Raw genomic sequence first — 25,323 nt, 5'->3', positions numbered from 1 at the left:
AAATCTGCAAAAAAACAGTATAACGTACGTACTTGTCATTGCATGTACATGTCATATTCCAAAAATTACGTAAATCGATCAAGTAGTTTTTTTTTTATTTAAGAAAATCAAATATTAAAGCACAGTTAATCGAGAATAAGTCGAGCGCCATGTTGGATCGACACTATGTCAGCTAACGCCACCTAACAGCCAAATGCGATCCACGGATCAAAGAAGGGGGAGATAATCGCCTTTTTTTCCATGTCCGCTTAAAGTCTATTAAAAAAAAAACTGATTCGGACATGAAATCAGTATTTGAAATTATTAATTTGTTGACTCTTAGGAAAAGAAGTCGTTGTCTTATTTTATCAGTTTATATTTTTTTTTCATTCCAAATAAATAACTGATTCGGACATTTTATTCCAAATAAATAACTGAATCGGACATTCCTAAAAAGGAAAAGAAGTCGTTATTGTTACTTTATTAATTTGTAATAGGAAAAAGTTTGTTTTCGGCATTTCAGGAAAAAAATAAAAAAATAAATAAATATGTCAATTATCTCCCCCTTCTTTGATCCGTGGATCGCATTTGGCTGTTAGGTGGCGTTAGCTGACATAGTGTCGATCCAACATGGCGCTCGACTTATTCTCGATTAACTGTGCTTTAATATTTGATTTTCTTAAATAAAAAAAAAACTACTTGATCGATTTACGTGATTTTTGGAATATGACATGTACATGCAATGACAAGTACGTACGTTATACTGTTTTTTTGCAGATTTTCCATGTAACCGACTTCATTTTCGGCCCAATAATAGACTTGCACCGAAAAATTATTAAATGTTACAAAGGTTTAAACTATGTGGATTAGGTAAAGATGCAATTTGACTCCGTACTTTTAAGAAATAATTTTATATCAGAAAAGGAATATTTTGCTTACGAAAAGAATTCAGTTATCCAAACCTATTTTTCGTCATTCTAAAAATAAAATGGTCAAGTTCGATTTAAAAAAAAAAAAAAAGTGGGTGGGAGATTCAGCAGAAGCCAACAAACGACCAAGATAAAAATAAAAATCACAATAAATGGATGTTATATTTAATAATTTTGTTCATAAGATTCTTTTTTTTTGTTTCAACATAGTTTTAAATGTTTTTTTAATGTGAAATATACAGCTTTTTGCGAGTTACTTTGCAATCAAGATGGCGGCCTATCGCGTGACATTTCTAGAATCTTCTCCATGGGAAACAAAGGTGACGCCATATTTGTTGGTTGAGTCATCCGAGGATTTGACATTAAACTAAGATTAAAAACTGAAAACATAAAAGTCAGGTAGATACAAAAGTAACTATTGACTATGGCAACATTTGTATTTGATTTTTTTTTTCACCTTTTTAGTTCGTTGGCGTCTTTGCTTATCACCCCCCCCCCCATAAAAAAACGCAGATTAACCAAATTCTATTTTATAAATAGAAAATATTGCTTTTAATTTTAAAGATTTGATCAGAAATAGGAAAGCATTTCAGAATTAAGATTTCAGAGAAATTTATAGGAAGTTTTTTTTTTTTTTTTTTATAAATTCCGGTTTATGGTAATTTTTATCACCATGAAAATATAAATGGTTAAACTCCCTTACCGTTAACTAAATCTTTAGGAAAAAGTGGGAAGTGCGCTGCGAAAATAGTTTTCAAACCCGAAACGGCCATTTTCAGCTTTCTTCCCTCGAAAGAAATTTTGAGACCAGATGAATTGGAAGGTAATAAAGTTGGTAGTGGAAACGCAAACACAGGAAACACTTTCGCCTCTCATTTTCCTATAACCAATGTCGGACTTTGCACATGGAAGGAACGAAGGAAGAAACATAGCCATCTAAAACCCGATGCCACGCAAAGCAACTGTGAAAGAAAAAGGCAAGGCAAATGATAATAAAACGGCAAAAATATGATTGAATTATAAAACAAATAATTTTATTTTTTCAACAAAATCAAATACATGATCTGGAATTTTTTCTTTAAAAAAGTAAAATTATACAAGTTACCAAACCTCCTTTAAGAAAAAGAGAAAAAGTTTACGATCTGGTTCTTTTTTTTTTTTTTTTTTTTTTTTTTTTTTATAAAAAAAGTGAGGGGGACAAACAAAATAGGATGATAGAATGGTTCATCTGGTCACCGCAACTAAAAGTAAACTGGCGTCCGAATGCGTTTTTATACTTGTACTTCCTACATTTAAGCCTGTTCACTGTTTACATACACGGATTCGAAAGAAATAGTTCCACGGAGTATTACATTTAAAAATTCGTGAAAAATTAAATAAAAAAGAAATATTGTAGCATATAAACAATATTTAATACCTAAAACTTTATAGAAAATAAATTTTATAAACAATTAAATAAATTTAATAAATCCAAAGTGCGTTAGGATATTTCCTGGAATGCGAAATAAATGAGGTGCTTCGGCTATTGCGTCAGAATTTTAGTAGGCTAGTCACGCCTACTAATTTGTTTTCTTTGTTTCGACCTTGGAATTTTTTTCTTTTTTTTTTTTCTTTTTTTTTTCTTTTTCTCGATTTGCGTCTTATTTATTTGATCACATACAAAAAAAAAAAAAAAAACCCTTCCGAGAACAATTTAATGTTTAAATAAATAATCCAAACGAGGAAAAAAAATGTAAACTGCTGTTCATTGATTTTTTATGTTAAAATAATTTATTTTTCGAAATTTTTTAGATATGGATTCATTATTCGGATTATTATTTTCATTTTTACTTGTATAGTTCTCGGTAAAAATGACACATATTAATGGGTTTGTATTACTGTACAGTCTGTACACATAGATTCGAAAAAGTTGTCAAAAAACAAATATATAACAAATAAATGTTATCAAAGGCAAGATAAGTTACTTTTCTACCTAACTGGATATATTTTTCGTGTTTTTATTTAATGTAACATGTTTATTCAGCTCGAAAAACATACAGTGTTTACCGATGTATTGGAAAATTCAAGATGGCGCCTCACTCCCTCTTTAACACGGTAAGTTTGGGAAAAGGTGTTATAAATAAAAAACTAGATAAAATACTATTAAAAACCCGCCGAATATATGTCAACCTATGTCACAGTAACATATATTGAGCGAGTTTTAACAGTATTTTATCCAGTTTTTTTTATTTATAACACCTTTTCCCAAACTTACCGTGTTAAAGAGAGAGTCAGACGCCATCTTGAATTTTCCAATGCATCATTGCATCGGTAAACACTGTAAGTTTTTCGAGCTGAATAAACATGTTACATTGAATAAAAACACGAAAAATATATCCAGTTAGGTAGAAAAGTAACTTATCTTGCCTTTGATAACATTTATTTGTTATATATTTGTTTTTTGACAACTTTTTCGAATCTATGTGTACGTACACTAATACAAACCCAGATAAGTTACTTTTCTACCTAACTGGATATGTTTTTAGTGTTTATATTTAATGTAGCATGTTTATTCAGCTCGAAAAACATACAGTGTTTACCGATGTATTGGGAAATTTACAACGGCGGCGGCCTACTCTCTCTCTCTCTCTCTCTGAAACGGTTAGTTTGGGAAAATGAGTTATATATAAAAAAAAAAACAGTCAAAATACTGTTGAAAAGCCGTCGAATATATGTCAGCCTATGTCACGGTATTGAGCGAGTTTCTAACAGTATTTTGTCTGGTTTTTTATTTATAACTCATTCTCCCAAACTTACCGCCTCAAAGAGAGGAATTTTGGGGAATTTTTGACACCCTTAACACAAGACTGCGAATAAAATACACAAAACTCGTAATTTATCTTTTTAAAGTGGTTTGTTTAATTTCTTTATGGAATATACTTTCAAAATAAACTATTAAAGATTTTTTTAAAAATAATAGAAATATTATTATTTATTTAAAAAAAAAACAAAAAAAAAAACGTGTTTACAAAGTGCCTGCGCGCGCTCATGCAGCCATTTTTTTACGTAATAAAATGAATTGAATTTCACGAGTTAAATTTTTTTTCAATTTTTTAAATTTAAAAATCTATCAAAATTTTTCTATTGGTTCAATTTTTACAATATTTGCAGGTTTAATGTGAAATTTTATGCTCTTTCCAATAAACCGAATATAATATTCTAGACAAACATTTTTTAAATTCACCCCCCTCAGATTTATATATCACAAATTGAAGATAAAAAAAAATCAATAAATAAAATAATCTAATGTAAAACAAACAAAAGAATAGTTTTGTGCAAAAAGTCAAAAGTTTAAAACCTTTTTTTTAAAAAACCACGTTGATTTTTTTTTTAAGTGAAACCTCACATTTTTTAAATTTTGTCCGGAAAAGATTGAATACCTACAACAACTTTTTCTGCTAGATTAAATGTTTTTTTTTAGATTAAAAAAAAAAATCACCCCATAAGGAAGAAATAAAATATATGAAATCAAAAACTCATGTATTTCTTTAAGAGAGAGAAAAAAAAAAATGGAAAACCAGTCGAGTGGAATTTTTTTAAACGGCAAAAACTAATAAATGAAATATGATCTTTTTTACAGTTACGATGGCTGATATCGACTAACTTTTGTTTACAGTCAGCAATAGAAAGAGAGATTAATTCTGGCGCTTAAGGCCACCGAAGTTCTCAACTCGAATAAAAGGAAACATTTGTCTCCCTTTATTCCAGTTGTGAAACATCTGATGTCGCGGTATTTTTTAAATCCTTGGTTAAAAAGTATTTTATTTAAAAAAGGACCTGAAATATAAAATATAAATCTGGATAAATTCTTAACAATGAAGACTGGAAGTACCCATTGATTAGTATTTTTATAGGTAAGTGATTTTTTTGGAATTTATATATATATATATATATATATATGTATGTATATATATGTATGTATATATATGTATGTATATATATATATGTATGTATATATATATATGTATGTATATATATATATATAAATATATATATATATATATATATATATATATATATTATATTCGAAGTAAGTTAAAATTCGTTGATTTTCTTGAAATCTTTTTTAAAGAAAACCGATTTAAAAAAAATAAATATTGCATATTTTTCTATTAAGCCTGTTATTATTTTAAAATTTGGTCTTTGCTTCTTTTATTGAAAAAAAAAATTAGGGGTTGAATTACATTTTGCAAGTAGTTATAAGCTTCGAAAGATAGTAAGTCTAATTATTCAAGTTTTTATCACGCATTTTTAATGGAGATTTTCTGACACTGCTAGTGCACTGGTGCATTAGTGCAACTCTATTTCGTTTTAAATAAAGACCCCTCCCCCACCCATTTTTTAAGAAATGGTACACCTGAACAATCGTCACCCCTCTTACAATTTTTTCCTTTTCGTCTTTTTTCAAATATATCTGCGGATTATTATCGATTGAACACCAGATTAAAAAAAAAAAAATAATAAAATGGTACTTATGCACTTTTCCCACTGTGCTGAAATAATAACGTTATTATTTTGAAAGCCATTCTTAACATGAGGAGGGGAGAATGTTTTGTAACTATTATGTGCTTCCACCTAACAATTAAAATTAAAACAAAAAATGATATCGTGAAGCTTGAATTTAACCTGAAAAAAACTATTTAAAAATCTCGGTGGCAAAAGAGCACAAGCACCAAAAGAAATTGAAAAAAGAAAACAATATTTAAAGATTTGGAAGGGAGTTCAGTGACTGAGACAATTTGTATTTTTGTTTCTATCCAGAGTGCCCCTTTTTGGGGAGCTAGATTTTCCCCACATTAAAAACCGACCTCACATCTAACTCTGCCTTCGTGGGAAGCAAGTAAGAATAATCATTTAAGTCTGCCAATCCCGTCACCTGTTTGGAGATAGTAAGTCATGACAAGTATTAAAGGATATATATATTTAAAAGCGACAGTTATTTTTAAACAGAGTATTCATTACTATTTTTGTATATGATGTTTTGGCATACTCTCCTCCCAATTACACAAACCCACAATACACCTAGAAAACTCTATGAATAAGGAGTGGCAATCTCTTTTGTTCTGATTTTATTATGTACAAAAGTGAGTGGGTTAACTTAACATCGTCCATATTGGTTTCATTTTTTTTTCTTTTGTTTTGTTTTTTCAGCATATGAACACATTTTTCGATTTATTTAATGGCCAATCCTGTTATTTTGGTAAAAAGGTTTTATAGTTCAACTTTAACAATAGTGTGAGGAAATGAAATGGACAAATCCAAAACTTCAGTACACAAAGTTAAGATGCCAGAAGTGGACTCGGTTTAGCTAAATATGGAACGGAAGTCACTAAGCATGAAACGAAAAACAAAACCATATGGAAACACTTCTTGTTTTATCATGAAACATTAAAAAAACAAAAACAAATGAAGTATGCATGGTCCCCTGTGAGTGCACAGTGAACGATGCATAAAAAAATGACTAAGTTCAGCATTCCCCCACCCCCATTTAGCCTCAAACGCCCCCAGGGGACGTCAAATCCTGGTGGAAATGAACAAACGGAGCAGTTTTAGGCCTTAACATATATAAATTTGAGTCCTGCACCATGCAAAAAAGAAATGACAAAGTTCATCCTTCCCCCCCCCACACACATTTAGCCTAAAAAGTCCCCAAGACCTTAACATATTTAAATTTGAGTTCAGCACCTGCTAAATAGACATACACAGAAAATTTTGAACTGAATTTAGAACTTAGCCGAGGAAATTTAAATAAACGGAAATTAAATTTCCTATAAAAATAAAATGGTTAATACATGGAATTAGTTGATAAACATGAAAACAAACTAGTTACAAGTATTGACAGAGAAACATTTTTAAAGCATTCATAATAAAATCTTCATCTTGCCATGATAAAAATCTGACCATACAACTCAAAATATCAGAGCTCATGTACGTTTTAAACAATCTTTGATGTTGATATTGTTATGAGGGCTTAATTCATCTTTCTTAAATATATATAAAGGTCTTATCTGCCATTTTAGAAAGATTTTTTTTCACTAAAATCTATAATAATATAGAAAAGAAATAAAAAGATTTAAAAAAACAAAAAAAAAAACAGAATCTCCCAGAACTTTCCCAGACCTCCAAGAAAGATCGAGAGGGTTCTAGAATATTTTAATACCTGTTGTGACTTGCTATAAAAGATTTTCATGTAAAGGCGGTATTTGTTGGTTTGTCAACATGATGAGTTCAAGTTTGGTTCAGTCAACCGAAAGAATCCTCTTTAAAACCTCTCGTTAAGAAAAGGCAACTTCTTTTGAAATATTTCTCTGACCAAAGATACCATGAATTTAAAATTTTGAGATTTCTTTATGTGAATATTTAAATTAAACTACCCAGCATACTCTGTCTTCCTTCTCCTAATACCCTCACCTCCCTGCAATTAGGTTTTCTGACTTCATTGTGAGCTTAAGTAATTTTTTTTTTGCTTTTGTTTTTCATTTATGTTAAATGTTTTATTGTGTTTGTGTTAAGTAAAGATTATATTTAAATTAATCGCTCTGTTGTTTTAATTTAATTTACTATTTTGTAACACTTATAACTGTGTAACAATATTTGTAACTATTTTGTATACATTCTTATCTACTAATTCCATTTACTAGTCATTTCGTATTTTATAGTGAAATATATTGGATAGCCTCATGTTTATCGGTTACATCACTTAATCATCATCAGTGTAAAATAGGCGCTTAAGATAAGGCCAAAAAAGATAGGAAAAATATCGTTTTAGTTAGAGTGGGAATAGATTAAAATAGTGAAAAAAGTGAAAACAGAAGGAAACATGTGGATCATGTAGCATCAACAACGAATTTGTGAATTCATCATCCATCGAAATATTTTACTTTTAATAATTATAAATTTATGTAAGGTTAATAATAATAATAATAATAATAATAATAATAATAATAATAAGAAGAAGAAGAAGAAGAAGAAGAAGAAGAAAAAACTTTAACATATACTAGTGGCTTGTTGCGGACCAGGATATAAAATACTTATAATAATAATAATAATAATAATAATAATAATAATAAACTTTGTTAATTTTGTTGCGGACCAGGATATAAAATACCCTAACTCGCTACAAGAAAAAATAATGAAACGAATTGAATGAAGGAAACAAAGAACTCAAATGCTGGAATAAAATAAACATGTCGTTTATTTTCTGTTGAGAAATGAAAGTCTTCGGTGTACACGTGTTCATTCAGCCGTTAATGTTTCCAGGGCATAACCACTGAAATTGTGGCTGCCGCCAGATTCATTTTTTATAGAATAGATGGGTTTTGGCATTCTGGCTTTTTAATGCCAAATAGCAAAGCCTAATAGACCCTAGCTAAATCCGTCACTGTAAAATAGGCCCTTAAGATAAGGCTAAAAAAGATAGGAAAAATATTGTTTTAGTTAGAGTAATATTGTAAACGTGGTATAAATATATTTAAATAAAATAATTATTCATTTTGTTATATATAGCTTAGATAGCAAAATAAGATAGGTGTTCCTACTTCCGAGTCGTTATTCGGTCAATGCCCCAGGTGAAGTGATATCATAGAAAGGATGCCAAGCCTTTCTGAGATTAGACCCTGGAGAGAACAGATCACTTCGTTTCACTGTACGTCCATCGTTCGGCCAGTTTCAAATGTAGTAGCAGTTTTTCTTTAGCCCCTAAAAGTGCCAACGAGGTAAGAATCCAAAATCTTAATGTTTTGTTGATCATGAATTAGTTAAAAGGTAGTACGTAGCCTTGTTTTTAATAAGAGTATATTCAATCTTTTTTTACTTATATAATTAATATACGTTTGGCAGCTACATTTCTCATTCCACGTGATAGTCTTGAAGAATCCTTTTTTGTATCATATGTGTCTGGTGTCGCTGTCATGTCTATCTCCTATCCTTTTCTTTGTATTATTTTGTTTGTTTTCATGCTATTTTTGTAAAATATATCGTTTTGTACGTTTTGTATTTCATTTAGGCCAATCGTTTTTATTTATTTTTATTGCAGTTTTCACAGCTGCATATGTACAGGAATAAAATTATTCTAACCATAATTAAACCAGTTGTTAGTTTTCTCACGCACATCAAGAGGCTAAAGGAATCACAGAAATATTTCATAGAATATGGTGAAGTAAGGCTCAGATAAGAATTTAGCCCATCCCTATATTGTTGGTCTGACTTATGCACTTGTTAAAAATGTTTTTGTACTTATTTCTTTTCTATAGGTAGGTGCAGTACTTTTTAGCAGTGGTAGGGAATCACCTAGAGATGGTGCATTGCTAAAAATGCTGGTTCCAATCATCTCACTGGGTTGATCTCAGGAAGAGCATCTATTCTGTAAAAATCGTGCCCCAGTTAAAGAAATAACTTCCAAAGAAACTTGCAGTGAATTGTCACCATACAGATGAATCCACCATCTCTGCACAATCAAAGGGAGATAACTTAATCAAAATTATTTTCAAGTTGTCAGTTCTGACAAGAACGGCACCTACCCACATAAAACAAATAGCATAGCGTTCAATGTGTTCTCTGTTTCAAGCCTGTGTAAATACTATGCAGACTAATTTTTGTCTTTGCATGTATTGATACTTTAAACAGCCCAGAACTATCGAGAATGTTGTAATCCTGATTATCAATACCGTTTTGCAGGAAAAACAAATCAGTTAGAGACTTTCTTTATTTGCTCCTAGCTCCACCATAAGATGTTAGAAGGTTTTACCATGGATTTTGCGCACACCAGAATTAATGCACACCAGGAATTTCTGCCTTACCAAATAATCATGAATAATTTTCTTCTGAGTTTTTTTCTTTTATCCTGACACAGGATTCATTTCAAACTATATTCACTAAATAATGTACTAAATATTTCTAGACATTCTCTAAAAGAAAATATGAACTTGGATTCCACGTTGATAAACACAATCCTTAACTTACTTCATAATGGTTTGGATGACCAAAAAGAAAGTCATAAATAAAAATCATTTTTTCATACATGTGAACAAAATAGTTCGAGTTGATTGTCATTTATTGACATTGTTCTTGCATTTTATTTTATTTCTAATTATAAAGGAGTCTATGATATTTGAATGAATATTTAAATGTCATCGGTCCCCCCCCCTTTATAAATTGATGGCCTCGATTCGTTTATAAATGTAACCAGAGATAAGTTTGGAAATTAATTTTCTAAAAGCCGCCCAACAGTATATAAAATGGGCATTGAACTACTGAGAGGAGGAGGAGGATGAGGATGATGATGATGATGATGAGAGGAGGAGGAGGAGGACGAAAACGGAGGAGGAGGACAAAAAAGGAGGAGGAGGAGATGACGGCAGTGATATTAGATAATGTTGAGTTTAGCATGTCAAGGAGTTGACGGCTTTGTCAGGTCAACAAACATGGCAAAAATATAGACATCTATTAAACTAAGAAAAGGTTAATTTTGATCAGGGCTAATGTAATGTAACTGAATAATTCTAGTGTTTCTCTTTAAATTAATGTAACTGAATAATTCTAGTATTTCTCTTTAAATTAATGTAACTGAATAATTCTAGTGTTTCTCTTTAAATTAATGTAACTGAATAATTCTAGTGTTTCTCTTTAAATTAATGTAACTGAATAATTCTAGTGTTTCTCTTTAAATTAATGCAAATGAATAATTCTAGTATTTCTCTTTAAATTAATGTAACTGAATAATTCTAGTGTTTCTCTTTAAATTAATGTAAATGAATAATTCTAGTGTTTCTCTTTAAATTAATGTAAATGAATAATTCTAGTGTTTCTCTTTAAATTAATGTAACTGAATAATTCTAGTGTTTCTCTTTAAATTAATGTAAATGAATAATTCTAGTGTTTCTCTTTAAATTAATGTAAATGAATAATTCTAGTGTTTCTCTTTAAATTAATGTAAATGAATAATTCTAGTATTTCTCTTTAAATTAATGTAAATGAATAATTCTAGTGTTTCTCTTTAAATTAATGTAAATGAATAATTCTAGTGTTTCTCTTTAAATTAATGTAAATGAATAATTCTAGTATTTCTCTTTAAATTAATGTAAATGAATAATTCTAGTATTTCTCTTTAAATTAATGTAACTGAATAATTCTAGTGTTTCTCTTTAAATTAATGTAAATGAATAATTCTAGTATTTCTCTTTAAAATAATGTAAATGAATAATTCTAGTGTTTCTCTTTAAATTAATGTAAATGAATAATTCTAGTATTTCTCTTTAAATTAATGTAAATGAATAATTCTAGTGTTTCTCTTTAAATTAATGTAAATGAATAATTCTAGTATTTCTCTTTAAAATAATGTAAATGAATAATTCTAGTATTTCTCTTTAAAATAATGTAAATGAATAATTCTAGTGTTTCTCTTTAAATTAATGTAAATGAATAATTCTAGTGTTTCTCTTTAAAATAATGTAACTGAATAATTCTAGTGTTTCTCTTTAAAATAATGTAAATGAATAATTCTAGTGTTTCTCTTTAAATTAATGTAAATGAATAATTCTAGTATTTCTCTTTAAATTAATGCAAATGAATAATTCTAGTATTTCTCTTTAAATTAATGTAAATCAATAATTCTAGTATTTCTCTTTAAATTAATGTAAATGAATAATTCTAGTATTTCTCTTTAAAATAATGTAACTGAATAATTCTAGTATTTCTCTTTAAAATAATGTAAATGAATAATTCTAGTATTTCTCTTTAAATATTTCTCTTTAAATTAATGTAAATGAATAATTCTAGAATTTCTCTTTAAATATTTCTCTTTAAATTAATGTAAATGAATAATTCTAGTATTTCTCTTTAAAATAATGTAAATGAATAATTCTAGTATTTCTCTTTAAATTAATGTAAATGAATAATTCTAGTGTTTCTCTTTAAAATTCTAGTACAGCCATGTATAATAATCTATAATATAACTCTCACCTGTCTAAATGTATGTATGTATGTATGTGTGTCCTGGGTATGACGTAAAACTACATCCGACAACGAGGCATTGGTGTGGAAGCTCCAGGGTTTTGGGGAGAATGTCATTATCCCTTAGTCATTGTAATGCTGGGTCACCCTTGGGCAAGGTGTAGTACACATTAGCCCCCCTATTCAGGATAACAAATATCCAAGCCTGGTCAACGATACTGTTGGCAGATGAGGAAGGAATCCCAACGGCTTGCGCAGTGAATGAATCAGCACCGCAGTGCCTACTTGACTCGGGTCTGCCTCAGCCATCGGATGCAACTGATTGCATGTGTGCAGACTGTTCTGGCCCGTCTTTACTTCTGTACTTTTGCTTTCAGTAGAGAGGGTGCTAGCTGCTTATTCCTACTTTGCCTAGGCTGGAAGAGAGGTGAAAGTCCTGTTGCGATGGAGTGAAGGCGTACCATCAGATTTGATGGACTGGAAGCCGTAGTGTGATCTCTGCACTCAGGCGATTAGAGTATAATGGTTGTGGTCGTGCTGAAGGGAAGTAAAAAGAGTGTGACTACAGGCGCCACTACCCGGATTTCCTGCCATCAGGTGTCACATCTGTAGCCGGGGTTTCAGAGCTCCAATCTGACTCACATCGCACCTTCAACACGGACACTAACTGATCTCTGCATCATCGTTGAAATCGATGGAGTGCCAGAGAGAGAGAGAGAGAGAGAGAGAGAGAGAGAGAGAGAGAGAGAGAGAGAGATGTATGTATGTATGCCTAAAACTTTTGACAGAGGCGACAGATTTTCATGAGATCAGTATCATTTTGAAGCTTGACCTTTCGGGTGACAAATATCGAAAAATTGGCCAAAAAGATTAATTCTGTCACCCTCAACTGGGCACTTTTCTACAGGAAAGGTTTGCTTTTTTTGCCGGTATTTTTTAAAATCATTGCCTCCTTTCGATTGTCTAGCCTTAATTTGAATCTATGTCACTTCAGAACGTGGAGCAGCTAACGCGTTACGTTTTTTTTTTCACTTTCTTTTTTTGCACTCCCAATTTTCCTTTTTTTGTTCAACCACACACACCTGCATTTTCTTTTCTGCCTTTGTGTCATGGGTTTGAACCTGCCTACTTCAACTTTTTTTTTTTTTTTTGCTCAACACACACCTATAAACACCCGGGCACCTAGGCTAGTCTAGGCAAGATGGTCACACGCGTTTGTTGATGTCCACGAAAAGCTTTTTTTGTGCCAGGCTTCTTGTGTTGGTTAGCTTCCAGGAGAAGTTTTCTTATACGTTGTAATATCTCAGATTTGCAAACAGACATCGTCTCTATTTTGTTTCTTTTTGATTGAGTTTTAAAAAAATCCCCTTGTTTCGAGTGTTTGTCTTTTTCATATGAATAAAGCAAAACTTTCGGCTGGGTAGTATTTGTTCTGGAATTGGTCCTTCATACCAAGACAATTACTATTTATTTGCATACTGCCAGAGCGCTCTCTTTTTGGGAGAGCTGGTTTTTCCCCCACATTAAAAACGACCTCTGCAATTTAGTGAGGGGGGGGGGTGAGACATAAATAGATTTTCTATGAGTAGTTTTTTTCCAATAACCATCGGTCTATGGAACACATTCCAATAAGGCTGCTGCCCAGTTGACTTAAGCATGGTCATTCTCAAGTCTTATTAAAAAATTCTTGGTGGGCCATCCTTTTAAATAATCAGATTCTACCTAGTTTCATACATCATCTCCCTAAAGATGTTTGTCTCTCCATCCATCTGAGAAATTCATTAACTCTTATCCTCAAGTGGCTTTTGGGACTCGCTAAACAGGGACTTATTGGTACCCAAAACGATTAGAAAAGTCTCTTATTGTTTAGTGGCAATACGACGACAGGTGCATATTAGTATGATTCATAAAACTGGAAAAATAATTCTTATTAAATCGTTGTCAAACCGGTTGTCAAACATGTTGCAATGTCAGCATGACCTCAGTGTTAGTGTAATCGTGCCATTTGAGTTCTCGTATATGAATAAAATGTAATCATGAAGTGATTGTAGAGTTGAATAGAACATAGATTCATTGACACAAAATTTGATATGTATCTATTTTTTTTTTTGCTTATTTATCATTATTATTTTACTTTTATTCAACCAGATATAATGCCACTATGAGTCACTATTTAATCAACACAAAGGCCATATATATATGTGTGTGTGTGTGTGTGTGTGTACTAATAAAATTAATCTGAAAAATAAATTTTCCATGATAAGGCAAACCAATCTGGATAAGAAAAGCTCTACCCGGTTAAGAGGAGCGAACAATAGATTAAGCTAAAATGATAAAAAGTAAAGTCGCATAGGAACTTTATTCCATTATCAAATCAATAAGGGATACAGAAAGGGGAACAAGGGAGAAACCTCTTCAGGCCATGGTATTTCAAAGCTAAATGCTTCTTGTCAGAATAGTGGAAATTATGAGTCCACAAATGTAATGGTTTTACTTGGTGCCTAATTTTTGATTATGTTTCTCACCTAATCATTAATTGAACTGTAACACATTTAGATTTGGATGAAATCACCTTTTGATGCTTCGGTTGAATGTTGTTAGTGGTTATAAATGTGATATCACTATTATTGTTGTTGAGCATCATTCATTTCATATGAATAAGGTGATTATTGTTGGCATTCATTTCCTCTGATATCTTTCTAATTAGAATTCTTTCTAGAAAGACATTACAGGAGGTACCATATGGAGGTTGCCAACATCCCTAAATGAAAGTGTTCATGTGGAATGAACTGGATTCGAACTTGGTACACCCAGGTTGTCAGTGTCGTTAACCATTTAGCCATCATCATTGCTTGATGTTGTGTTGTTTAGGGAAGGTTCGGGAAGCTGCGGCCAATTTTTATATCCAGGCAAATTCTCTTCAAGATTTGAGGTAAAGTTGTTTCAACCTGTGTTTGCTCTGCCATTTTGCATAGGAGAGACATCGCCTAAACACTTCTGATCTGGCTCAGCCTTGACATGATGATCAGGTAAATATGGAGAAGCAAACTGGAGGAAACGATCCCTTCATCCATACTTTATCAGAAACTTGGTGCGTTTATAGATGCTTTATTTGCTTGGCATATCGGGTGATTTGCAACTTCTAGCATCAACCCCATAACACAGCTGGATACCTCTCATATGGTAGACTGAGGAAGACCTCACTTGAGTGCATGAGAAATGATGTGACTGTATGTAACATGACTGATATCAATCCTTTGATTTGGACTGCATAGAAAGTAGGCGTGAAATGTTGCTTAGTTTTGCCCACCCCAGAGTTTGGGATATTTGCAATATCTTAAATGCCACCATCTCTAATACCCCCCACCCTGCCTCCTGTAAAACATTCACAAGCAAATATCTGTCGGGCTACAATCACTGCAAATAAACTCCGCTAGGGATTTTTATCCTGGGACCCCCCCCTCCAAAAAAAAAAATTAGATCCCATCCTTGTTGATTTTGTGGTGAGAGTTTAATTCTGTGCAGTCCTAGGGGGTCCACCATCCTAGGCTTTGTCTTCTCTAAATAAACTAACCTCTGAGAAGAGGTTAGCTTATTGATAATCGCTTGAGGCGCTCTCATCGGGTAATGCTGATGGGGTTGCCCTTGCACTTTTTGCAGTTCAGAGTGTGCCTCCTTGAGGGCGTTGACTTTTTAATTCCACTTTCCAACCGTTGTGTCACAGTTCTTGCAGTGGGAGAGAACTATATACCTAGAACTACTACAAATAATTTCCTTCTATGATTCTGTACCTAGAGCTAAACGGATGTTCCTTGGGAGAGTTTCTTTCCCAAACATTACCCATCTATGAACCACAAACCCACAGGGATGCTTCCCAGCAGGATTGTTTTCAAGTAGTGTTAATGAATATTTGCAGAGCCATCCTTTTAAATATTCAAATTCTACTCTGTTTCAACTAATGTATCTCCTATGTATTTTCTCACTGTTCACCTGACAAATTCCTTAGCCCTTAGCAAGGACCAAATGCCACTCAAGTGTAAAATTTTGGTTTATAGTCAAGATTGTCTTCTCTTTTTGACTTCTGGTTTCTGCTACACAGATGGGATGATGGTGGCAAGCAAGGTATCTATGTAGAACAATAAAAACTATTACAAATATCATTTCTTTGTTTATTTTAATTATTTTTAAAAAAATATTTAATGACAAACCAGTCAAACGCTATCAATAAAATCATTTATTTTAAATTTACACACGAGTTGCAAAGATATGTTTTATTTAACATGGTCATTTTTATTAAAAATATGCCAATTCATCGTGATCTTTCTGATCCAACTTAACGTTTGTTAACTCCAGGGTGTTGTCCAGCATCTTGTATATTCTTAAATGAATATAATTACCATTCCCAACGTGGACCTAGAAAAAGAAGAAATAAATAAAAATGAAAAAAAAAGAAAAAGAAAGAAAGAAAAAGAAAATGGTGTTTATATCCAGAGAAAATATTTGGTGTTTAAGCTGAAAGGAAAAGTCTGCTTTAGAACGTGGCGGATGAACTGGTTCTCCAATATGACTTACTAGGGTGACTAGAAACCTAGCAAAATAGATGAGCAGTGTAGGGCAGACGGCATATCAAACTCAGTCAATATGTCTTGTGATAAGGACCATACTCCTGCAATTATAACTGAAGTCGTTTAATCATTCAAACACAGTAGTGTTTGAATATATGGTTATTAGTTTTACCCATTTAAAATTGCTTTAAAGCCTCACCGCTCACTCATTTTGCGACTAAATGCCAAACAATTTTTACAGTTCATAAGTCACCTTCTCAGCTATATTTTGAAAAAAAAGAAAATTGTTCAGTAAAACAGAAGTTATAAAATTACTGTGTTAAAAAATTATCAGAATTTGTAAGGAATATAGTGACGTTCTTTTACGATTGGCTGTTAGGCTACCTCAAATCGACTGGAAACGGCGGAGATGATGTAACAAGATATAAAAAACTGTTACTAATAATTCACCGCTGTCACGATCTGTCGCTCAGTTTTACTGTCACTGATAATTCACCATCGCTGTGCTTAAACGCCTTTTGTCTTTGCTTGCCAGCAAAAACTGACTGCTGAATGAACACCACAATCCATAGAGAGAGGTAAAAAGTGAAACAGAAAATTTTATTTCAAGGCGAAACCTGGAAAAATCATGGATTACATAGAAAAATACGAGCATGAAAAGTGAATATGGTTAAGATTTAAACATGGAAAAGTAAAAGGTCTAGTTGTTAAAACTGGAAAAGAAAAAGACAAGATATTCTAGTAAAAAAATATAATAAATATATAACTTAAAATATTACAGTATTAATTAAGAATTGATGATATAATGTTAAATTGAATTTTAAAAAAAACTTAATGCTGCAATATTTTAAGTTATAGACTTGTATTTTTTTTCTAGAATATCTTGTCTTTCTTTTCCACTTTAACAACTAGTCCTTTTACTTTTCCATGTTTATTCTCAACCATATTACTTTTCATGCACACATTTTTCTATGTAATGAAAAAATTATTGTAACATGCAATAGTTTGGTCCTATTCAAGAATGCAAGTATAAACATACATGCTCATTAACAAAAATGTAATGAAAGAAATTAGCAGGAGATATAAGTGTGCTCAATTTCAATATAATGAAAAGTTAAATTAATGGTTTGATTGTACTTGAATGTAACAAGAAGGTCAATTCACATTAATTGCAATAACTTAAAATTTACAAGTATTCATTTCTTGGGATTCAACAATTTTAATTTTTCATCTCACTGATAAGCAGTTATACAAATAAGATAAACAAAAATAACATTGGTAAGCTTATAGATAAATCAATTCTTTTTCATTTAATGTATATTTTGATTAGATTTTATGTTTATAGCAATTTTGTAAGTGTCTTTTTGATGGATACCTCACACCGTTATCCCAAAGATGCTATTTTAGTAACGTTTTACAAGCAGTGGTTATTGCTATATCACCTCTAATCATCTCTATGCCTGTTTCATCTGAAACCTTCAACATTTCCACAATAACACCTGACAGTCCTCCATCCTTCCTATTTATCTTACAGTAATTTATTTATTTTTTTTTTATGTGGGAGTCACCAGTAACAAAGCTCAAAGGTTACTTGAGAATAAGGGTTAATGAGTGCAAGATGGTCACTGGGATAACAGTGTATTAATAGTTAGTGGTTGAAATTGGGTAGAAATAGATTTTTTAGGGGTGGAGGGGGAGCAACTCAACAAGAACTTGTTTACGTTGGACTTGAAGATGATCATATTTTAGTCAGTTGAAAAGCAGGCTACAAGCTTCTCATAAGATTTTTCTCAATTCTTACAGATGGATCAGATGCTGCTTCTGCAACTTCTAAATTTTCTCAGTTCCATGACAAATCAGTATTCGACAATTCTTAGTGGCGTTTTTCAAGCATCTCTCTTGACCTGCTCATCTATTGCTGACATCTCATTGCCATTTATAATGCACTTCTCTTCAACAAAACCACTATCAATAATTTCCCCCACTCATTATCTGTGCCTAAACCTAAACAGATTCCATGAACACAGCTTCTTTCTTAGAACTGCATGCCTGTAAAACTCTTGTTTCCCTGCTTTTCAGCTGACTACAATATGGTTGTCTCCAAGTCCAACATAAACAAATTCTTGATGAGCCATCCCCTTAAGTAATCCAATTTACCAAATTTCCACTACTAACGATTACCATACACTCATTAACCCATATCCTTGATGGGCCTCGATAACTGGTGACTCATTTGTAAAACAAATAAATAAAGAAAAAATAAAGAAAAGAAAAAAAGAACTATCAATTCTTTTTCATGGGGTATCCTGTACATTATAGATCCTTTTTTTGATTGTCACAAGTTGCACAAATAGAGTCCATTTGCTGGTTGGATGGCTCATTGTTAATATCCCATATTGGACGTTTTTTCCTGGACAGACGCCATGGTTATGTTTCTCATCTTTTAAATAGAGAAATAAAATAATATTTCGGACAATAAAAAAAAAAAATCCAATTATAATATAACAAGGACTGCTGTTTAAATGGAAACGTTTTAGTGACACCTACGGGTTAGAGGTGATCCTAGAATGGAAGTAACTTCCAGGCATAGATTTTCTGTCTCTTGTCCGAGGATATTTCACTCATGTCAAGGGTGTCATCCCCAATGAGAGAGCGGGTTAGGGTTAGGACAAATGACAAGCTATCCATCTTGGTCTTTCTCCAGCTCAAGCATATGGAAGTAACCAGTTGTTCTGATTTTTTTTTCTGTGACTGTTCTTATCTTTGTAATAAACCTTGATTAAAAAACATTACGATTAAACATTAAAGTGAACACATTAACACAGTTACTCAGAAATCCAAAGCACAAGATGATGAGAAAGTATGTAATGAGATAAGTAATCACATGTGAGCGTCTTCTGGGTCTTAAATCAACTACCGTTCAGTTGTTATTCTGGATTGTTTATCACAGCATATGTCAGTCATTATAGCAACTGTACATGTCATTGACGTTCCTAACCAGTAACTTTCTCCCTCAATCCACTATCTTTCCTTGCCTAAAAACTTAACTCTAATTATAACCCTTCACACAGTGCAGACTGGTAATTTAGCTGCTATTGCAGATAGCAAATACAGTCTTCATTAAAAAAAAAAATAAATAAATAAAATTACCTTCACGAAATAGTTCATTCCTGCCACCAATTGGTGCCGATAGGATTTGCTTTCATAGACACTGAAAGTGGTTCCCGCCTTCTCTTCAACTTGTGGTTTTAACTAAAGAATTAAAGAAAAAAAATTGATTTAATGAATATAATTTATTGTGGTAGACATACTTGAACAAAACATGTAACAAAAGAGAACAGCAATATATTCAGATTAGTGATGGGACTTGCTTTTTGCTTACCGTCTTCGAAAACGATTTTCATTAATAATTTTCTACCTTATCGTTTTTCGTAACTTTTGGATATATTCATTACTGTGACATGACGATTCAGTAGATACTATTGGTTTCACTCTAAATTGAATATTTCAATTTTAAAATTTCACTAAAATAAAAAAAACAAATATAGTTGCATTAAACAAATTTCTTAATGAAACCATTAAAAAAAAAAAAAAATACTCATTTTTTTTCTGAATTATATGGACGGCGCCATTGTTAGAGGGTGATAACTTCAAGTTCTTTGCCAAATAACATGACAAATACATAAAGATTTTTTTTCCAAACACAAAAATATTTGAAAACTAAAACATTTATTGCATAAAATATATCAATATATAATTGAGTCCTCTTTGATTTGTTGTCTCCCAAATTTTTGTCTGAAAATTTTTTAATGATTACGGTGTAGCAAGATTAAAATAAACTATTCATTCAACTGAAGCTTGTTATAAATTTAGCTGAAAAATAAACCAGTTATTTTTGGATGAGGAGTGAGGAGTATTTACGATATTTAAAAAAAAAAAAGGAAAAAAAAAATCACTTTATTGGCACTTATGTTATCAGGCTGGCAGGTGTTTTGTAACTATTCTGTACTTTCACCTAACAATTTATTAAACAAAAAAGATATTGTAAAACTTGAAAATACTATTTAAAAAATAACACAGGAACATTAATGCATAAGCTTCACTTTATTTTATTATATACTAGCAGGACCTGCTAACCGGCATTGCCTGGTGGTAGCATATAAATAGAACGGTTTCTTTAAATAAACAATCCTTTTTTATTTTGAACAAGATATAAAGGATTTTGTTTCTATTATAAACAATATAGCCAGAACATATTTTCATTATTTTTACAAAAAAACACGAATAATTTTCTTTTAGTGCACTCAATATTGCTAATATACCATTAAATAAGAAATGGTTGGTTGGTTGTTTTACGGCATATCAACCCTTTTCAGGTTATTTAATGCCGAATCTGGTGATTTTGAAGAACGATTTTTTGATATAGTATATCTGTTTTTTAAGTCGTATTCTATTTAACCCATAGTTGGGACCCTAACAGGTGCTACCACTCCGGGTCAGAGTGGACCTGGGAGCAATGGTAATTAAAGGGTGACTCCACACTCCCTAAGGCCTGAAAGCTGGGATCCTCACCATCGGATATAGTTTAAGGTCATATCCAGGACCAAATAAGAAATGCTTTGAAGTATCGGTACATAAAAAAAAAAAAATCGCTAAATAACTGCATTTTCCTAAAAATACGATAATTTCTTTCAGCAATTTGTTATTTGATATTAACTCACCTATGGTCAACCATAAAAGCTTACACACAGTTGTTTGTATTTACAAACAGTTGTTATCTCCCCCTTTTCCTTTTTGCTGTGACTTGCGCTTGACTTAGTTTAAAGTGTGAGACACTTGCATCTACCACACTTTCTCATCCAGAAACACTTGGTTCTAATGGCAAGACAGGGTCAAGACGACAAAGCGTGATACTAGATGCAGGAGTTGTCACAAACACATACGGCACCTAGCATTCCCAAAATTGTCACTCATCTGGTACTGGCCAGCCTAATTGTTGCTTAACTTCGGTGTGGGGTGGGGTCAATGTTCACTGTCATGCCAATTGAAGTCGCCTTAACAGTTTGTTAAAAAACAAAAAAGACTTTTCTACGTTTTTGGGTATGCTGAAAACAAATATCACAGAAAAAATTAGCGCAGACAAATAGTTTTCAATATATAAATACCTGTATTATGCTATGTAATTTCCAGTAGTTTTATTTGGGCGCCATCTTTGTTGTTTCAATGAAATGGTATACTGAGCATGTGAGCCCATGCTGCAGTGAGCATGAGCAGATGATCTGTGTAGTTAACTCAACGAAATTCAATCATGTAATCAGGCTAATTCAAAAGTCCAGGTAATTCCACTATGAGGAGGTTGGGGGTGTTTATTCCGAAAGCCGTTCTTAACATGGGGAGGTGGAGGGGGGTTTATTCTGAAAGAAATAACGTTGAATAAACGTTTGTATATTGTAGACTTAACTACACAGATCGTCTGCTCGTGCTCATTGTGCGCATGCTCACTATCCCACTTTATTGAAACAAAGATGGCGGCCAATTCAAACTACTAATATAACATACTGACCCAACGGGTCACGGGTAGTCTTTATATATATATATATATATATATATATATATATATAATTAGACTACCCGTGACCCGTTGGAAGTTTAAAATTCTATTAAAAATAGAAAAAAGTTTGGCATTGTTTTACAATTTGTCACTGCAGAGAGAGACAACTCTCGTTTACTAAGATTCGTTCATCTTTCATCTCAATTTAGGACGCAACGTTCTTTTTTTTTTTATTTCTACATCAAAACATAAAAAAAAAAAAAAAAGCTGCAACGAATTTTTTTTTTAACGTAACAAAGTTGATAACATTAATAATACAAAATGTAGTCTTTATGCGACTATTAAGAGAAACCCAACGAACCCACAATATATTCATTAGATGAACACATTTAAAAAAGAAGTTTGGCAACTTTTCTTAATTAAAAAACAAATGTTATGAGAGGTTTTTAAGAAATATTTCTTTAACCTTTAAAAACTGTCAAGAATGAAACTCTTTAATAAAACAAGGATGAAACTTTTTGGTCCCCCCCCCCCGACAAAAGGAGAGGGGGGGGGGACCTGCAAATTCACCCTTGTCCTTTTGTCTGTTCATCTGTCCGCGCTTTTCTTAATAACTACGCCTTAGAATTTAAAAAATTTTTGCACAAACATTAAACATGATATGAGTAAAAAAGTAACAGAACGGATTTTCTGGAAAAACTCTGGTTACCCCCCGGGGGGGGGGGGCTTTCAGATTAAAATGGCTAAAATTGACATTTTTGTGCTTAGTAAAAAAAATTGATGCCTTGGATTTTTATAAAACTTTCTGAAAAGTTGTAACTAACTGATTTCTCTATAATTTTGTTTGTATATACTTCGCGATCACTCTTGGGTGTGCCCCGTGGGCTCTTTTACAGCTAACCAGCCGTGCATGCGTGGACCCCTCTGGTGCTGCATGTGAGATGATGCCACAAAAATAGTGAAGAAATGATGAATGTGAGAAGTGTGAAGGGCCAACATTGCCTTCACATTTTCATCAAGATTCATAAAAATCTAATGGATGGGACAAAAGTTATGGGGTAAATGTCATTATTTTCAATTTTGGGGCATTTGTGACCCCTTTTGAGCTCCTGGGAAAGCCGAATCCCAGTTAAAATGGACAAACGATGCAGTTTCATGCCTTAAGACATGTATATTTTAATTCAGCACTATGAAAAACCACTATATAGACATATATATCAAGTTTTTGAGTAATATGGAAAAAGAGCTTGAAAAAGGCATGTTTTTAGCTCTAAAAGTCCCAGAGGGATGCAAACAAGAATTTTGCCAGCATCACCCATACTGAATTTATATTAGGAACAATGGTTTCCACATTTTGGGCAAGTTTCAGGAAAATCTAATGGATGGATCAAACACTATGAGGCAAAAGGTGTCACTTTAGGTCATTTGGGGGCATTTTTTACCTCTTTGGAGCCCCTGGGGACGCCGAATCCCAGTTTAAATGGATAACGGTGCAGTTTCAGGCCTTAACACATGTATATTTGAGTTGACCACCGTGAAAAACCACTATATAGTCAGACAAAGTTTTTGTTGAGAAATATGAAAAAAGAGCCACAAAAAGGGGCGTTTTCAGCGCTGAAAGTCCCGGGGATGCAAACCAGAATTTTGCCAGTATCACCCATGTTGGATTTATATTAAGAACAATGGGCTCCCAGCTCCACATTTTGGCCAAGATTCAGAAAAATCTAATGGATGGATCAAAAGTTATGGGGCAAAACGTGTCATTTTTGGCCATTTTGGGGCATTTTTGACCTCTTTTGAGCCCCTTGTGACGCAACGGAAACTTTTGCAAATAAAATTTTTTTTTAATTTTTTTTTTTTTTTTTTTACTCTGCACATCTATTAAATGAAATACAACTTGTGGAAAATTTCTAGGAAAAACGAATGAATAGCTAACTGGCAATCGTCTGGACTAACGCCACTAAAAACATAGGTCTCTCTCCGATAAATCGGGGGACCAATAAACACACTCCATTTTTCTGGACTATTTTATCATGTTTGTCCAAAATTTTATGCACTGCATGCATGTCTATTTAGCAGTTTTGCATGGCGCTGACTGACTGCTGGCTGAACTCAAATATGTTAAGGCGTTGGGGGCTTTTGGGGCTAAATGGGAGGGGGGCAAATGTTGAACTTAGTCATTTTTTTTATGCCTCGTTCATGTGCACTCACGGGGGGGGAGGGAGGGGGGACCATACATGCTTAAAAAAAAAAAAAAGATAAACAGGTGAAAGTCACGCATTTTTTAGAGAGTGGGCACTCTCGTACAGGTCCGCCAAAAATACTTGTATGGAGTTATTCCCCTTAGACTTTCTTTTTGTATGTTATAAACTTACTCGGTGCTTCTACAGAATTTGGACCGAACCAACAAAATATAAACGTTAAACTTAGGTAAGGAGTAGTTTAGAATACGCCCCCCCCCAAAAAAAAAACTCAGTTCAATTCCTAGTTCAATTCAATCACTCTAGTCTCTAAACTTACTTCATATACTGTACTCAACTGTATATAATATATTGGACCGCTAAAAACGAATTCGCAAAGAATTCGTTAGGTTAGAAACGGGAGTGATTCTATAAAAGACCCATTTTGGGTGTGGGATAGTTTTAAATTAAACTTACTTGATCACAGTATGCTTGGATTTCCTCCGTGGCAACCTGCTGCTCCTGTACTCCTCCACATCTCTGCATATTGATTTTTTTATATGTAAAGTTAGTAAAGTTCAGTCTACTTTTCGAGCCAGATGAACTCTGTGTTTACTGTTTATATATTACTGCTACTTACGATTCTACTTCCTTTAAAACACTAAGGTTGCCTTCACTGTAAACATGTGACGAATACAAGCGCTGGTTCAATAGTTTTTATTATTTACTGTCATGTGGGTGACCACGCCCCAAAGGGCACGTGTTAATTATTAACTGATGGGCAGTTTCCTTTTTATTTATTTATTTTTCATTTCCTCCGATGGAAAAATACGAATAGTTCACCGGAAATAGAAATTCTTGTTTACAAGCTGCAGCTGATATTAAACTAAACATTTATCGGTACTTCTACAGTTTACGTACTGAGCTTTTCTTTTTTTTTTCTTTTTTTTTTTTTTTTCAGTCGTCGTCATTGTGTTGACTCCAATTTACGAACAGATTCAATCAGTTTTTCATACGAGAATTTAGGACGCTAAATAGCTTTGTTTTTACTACATTTTTATTGGACAAAACATTCAATTATTTAATTTAATTTAATGTAACAAAGTTTTAACATTACAAAAAAAGAAAAT

The 25,323-nt window shown here is 32.5% G+C and overlaps 1 protein-coding gene and 1 long non-coding RNA gene across 3 annotated transcripts in view; both read right to left on the bottom strand.

Annotated features, from left to right (window-relative positions):
• LOC145277971 (uncharacterized) overlaps window positions 1-2,472 on the bottom strand; it is an 87,172-nt gene extending 84,700 nt beyond the window's left edge. The window contains exon 1 of one of the 2 annotated variants that reach the window (XR_013868266.1): window positions 1,612-2,472. This is a non-coding gene — a long non-coding RNA (uncharacterized LOC145277971). The remainder of the gene's footprint in view (window positions 1-1,611) is intronic. The other variant, XR_013868262.1, reaches the window with a different exon arrangement.
• A 13,641-nt stretch (window positions 2,473-16,113) lies between these two features.
• On the bottom strand, window positions 16,114-25,115 carry LOC145277965 (cystatin-B-like). The gene is made up of 3 exons (XM_080130093.1): window positions 24,671-25,115; window positions 19,613-19,714; window positions 16,114-16,310 (listed from the first exon to the last, which is right to left on the bottom strand). Exons 1-3 carry the CDS (start codon window positions 24,737-24,739, stop codon window positions 16,191-16,193), a joined length of 291 nt encoding a protein of 96 aa, XP_079986219.1. The 5' UTR covers window positions 24,740-25,115; the 3' UTR covers window positions 16,114-16,190.
• Between the last annotated feature and the right edge of the window lie 208 nt (window positions 25,116-25,323).

Source organism: Euprymna scolopes, chromosome 6 (assembly GCF_053919585.1).
Source record: "Euprymna scolopes isolate OS-2025 chromosome 6, ASM5391958v1, whole genome shotgun sequence".
In the NCBI taxonomy this organism is placed as follows: Eukaryota; Metazoa; Mollusca; class Cephalopoda; order Sepiida; family Sepiolidae; genus Euprymna; species Euprymna scolopes.
Note: the sequence above shows the minus strand (reverse complement) of the source record. Positions and strands in the feature narration are given on the sequence as shown.